Source organism: Bison bison, unplaced genomic scaffold, assembly GCF_000754665.1.
Source record: "Bison bison bison isolate TAMUID 2011002044 unplaced genomic scaffold, Bison_UMD1.0 scf7180017864248, whole genome shotgun sequence".
In the NCBI taxonomy this organism is placed as follows: Eukaryota; Metazoa; Chordata; class Mammalia; order Artiodactyla; family Bovidae; genus Bison; species Bison bison.
In genome coordinates this window covers 146,018-148,168 of record NW_011494820.1, presented here as the reverse complement: position 1 = coordinate 148,168, position 2,151 = coordinate 146,018, and the positions used below count along the sequence as shown (strand labels likewise).

Below are 2,151 nucleotides of genomic sequence, written 5' to 3'. Positions count from 1 at the left end.
TGTGTATAAATAGGAGTTAAGGAGGGTGAGCTCCAGCAGTGACTGTAGGCCCAACCTTCCCCCTCCCCCCACCCCCACCCCAACCATCTCATCGCTGCCGAGAGCAGCCGCAGCCTTGATCTGGCTGGGCGCAGCCATCCAAGCACAGCGCGATGTGGGACACATGCATCCCCCTAAGTCCCTATTGGTTCTGTCAGTTCTGACTCAGGGAATAAAGGAGCCAGGGATGTGGGGGAGTCTGGTCTACGACGTGAGCAGACCTGGGCCAGGAGGGCAGCAAGAGAAGGATGTGGATGGGCGCTGTGGGGCCTCTGCTCTGGGGAGGTCCCTCCCCAGCATCCTGTGCAGCCTTGGGTGCCATTGTGCTCCGTTCCTGCCCGACTCCACTCGTCACCTTGTTTTGTGTCCTTCGCTCCACTGGCCTGGCTCCCTGCTGCCCCCCACCCATCCCTCTTCATTCCCACCGCAGTGTCCCCTCCAGGTGCTTCTGCTTCCTGGACACCTCCCCTTCCTGGCTCAGTCATGCCCATCCTCAGAGATCTGCCTCCTCCAAGAAGCCCCCCGGAGCTTGAAGGCACTGGTGTTGGTACCAGGGGCCCATCATGGGAATGGGCTCTCGGAGGGCCTTGGGGCCCAGGTGCTGAGCTGAATCTGGGGTCTGGCATGCCCAGGCCTGACACCCTGGCTTCCGCAGAACATGCATAGCTTCTCGTCACTGACTCCTGGCCTCTGTGTACAGGAGAACTGGAGCAGGCTGAGAATGAGGGCAGAGATATGTCTGGTCCGAGTGAGTGAGGGGAGCAGCCCAGTGGGTCTGTTAGCCCTGGCTGGGGGAGGAAAGGAAGGGAACAGTTTTCCAGAGGCCTGTGCTGCAGCAGACCTGAGAGGCAGAAGCCTCTGTCTGCGTTTGAGCCTGGCCGCAGCCTCGGGTGAGTTTTCAGTCTGAACATTTTTGAGGCTTCTTACCTGTTAGGTGGATCGTACTCTCCTTCCTAACCAAGGCCTGGTGATGGCGTGGGGATGGCCAGGGCCTTAGGGCGTCCCTGTGTGGGGATGGCCAGGGCCTTAGGGCGTCCCTGTGTGGGGATGGCCAGGGCCTTAGGGCGTCCCTGTGCGGCTCCTCCTGGTGGACACCCAGACACCCTCCCCCTGGCCGCATCCTCTGAGGCCCATCGTCCTGAGGGGGGCTCTCCCACACGACTCCTGGGGTGCTGGGTAGGAAAAGCCCTGAGCACACCTTGAGCCACTGTTTTTCTGCAGCCAAGAACACGGTGGTGAGGGGCCTGGAAAACGTGGAAGCGCCCGAGGGCGGCGAGGCGCTGTTCGAGTGCGTCCTGTCCCAGCCGGAGGTGGCCGCCCACACCTGGCTGCTGGACGATGAGCCCGTGCACACCTCTGACAATGCCGAGGTGGTCTACTTCGAGAACGGCCTGCGGCACCTCCTGCTGCTCAAAAACCTGCGGCCACAAGACAGCTGCCGCGTGACCTTCCTGGCGGGGGACATGGTGACGTCTGCCTTCCTCACCGTCAGAGGTCAGACTTGTGGGCTCAGGAGGGCGGTTCTCTGGGGTCCCCCAGCTGATGTCCCCCTGCGGGAGTGTGGGAGGGTAGGGGCGGAGGGGGCTGGTCTGAGACCCCTCCCACGGGATAACCCGCATCAGGGGTGCTGGGGCTGATGCTGGGACCACAACGGTGCGCTTTCTCAGACCTATCCCCCTAAATACTGCACGCTGCCGCGGGGTGGGACAGGGTGGGCTAGAGCCCCTGTGTGAGGACTCGGGACTCTTCACCTCTCTCACCAGATCCCACGCTGCTCGGGCGCAGGGTTGGTGATGAGGCTGGGGACACAGGGCACATGAGCCTCTCAGAGCCCTCCCAGGAGATGTCACCTTGTGGGGGTATGGGGTCTGGGGTCACAGAAGAGGGCCTAGGTTCCTGAGACCCCCCCCTCCCCGTTGAATATTTGGCTGGGGGTCATAGGCAAGGGCTGGGGCAGCAGGGGTCATAGGGACTCCTCCACTGGGCACCTGGCTGCTTGGTGGGGGGTGGAGGGAGCTGGGGGAGCTGGGGCCTCTGGGAAGGGCATTGATTTCTGAGACAGGAGAGCACGGGGTGGTTGTGCTGGGGACATTGATCTCTGAGGCTGCTCCC

The 2,151-nt window shown here is 62.7% G+C and overlaps 1 protein-coding gene across 1 annotated transcript in view; it reads left to right on the top strand.

Annotated features, from left to right (window-relative positions):
* Positions 1-2,151, top strand: part of OBSCN (obscurin, cytoskeletal calmodulin and titin-interacting RhoGEF) — a 225,824-nt gene that overhangs the window by 180,457 nt on the left and 43,216 nt on the right. Inside the window, exons 65-66 of the mRNA XM_010847289.1 lie at positions 1,261-1,665; positions 1,803-1,825. Coding sequence (XP_010845591.1) covers positions 1,261-1,665; positions 1,803-1,825 — 428 coding nt within the window. The remainder of the gene's footprint in view (positions 1-1,260; positions 1,666-1,802; positions 1,826-2,151) is intronic.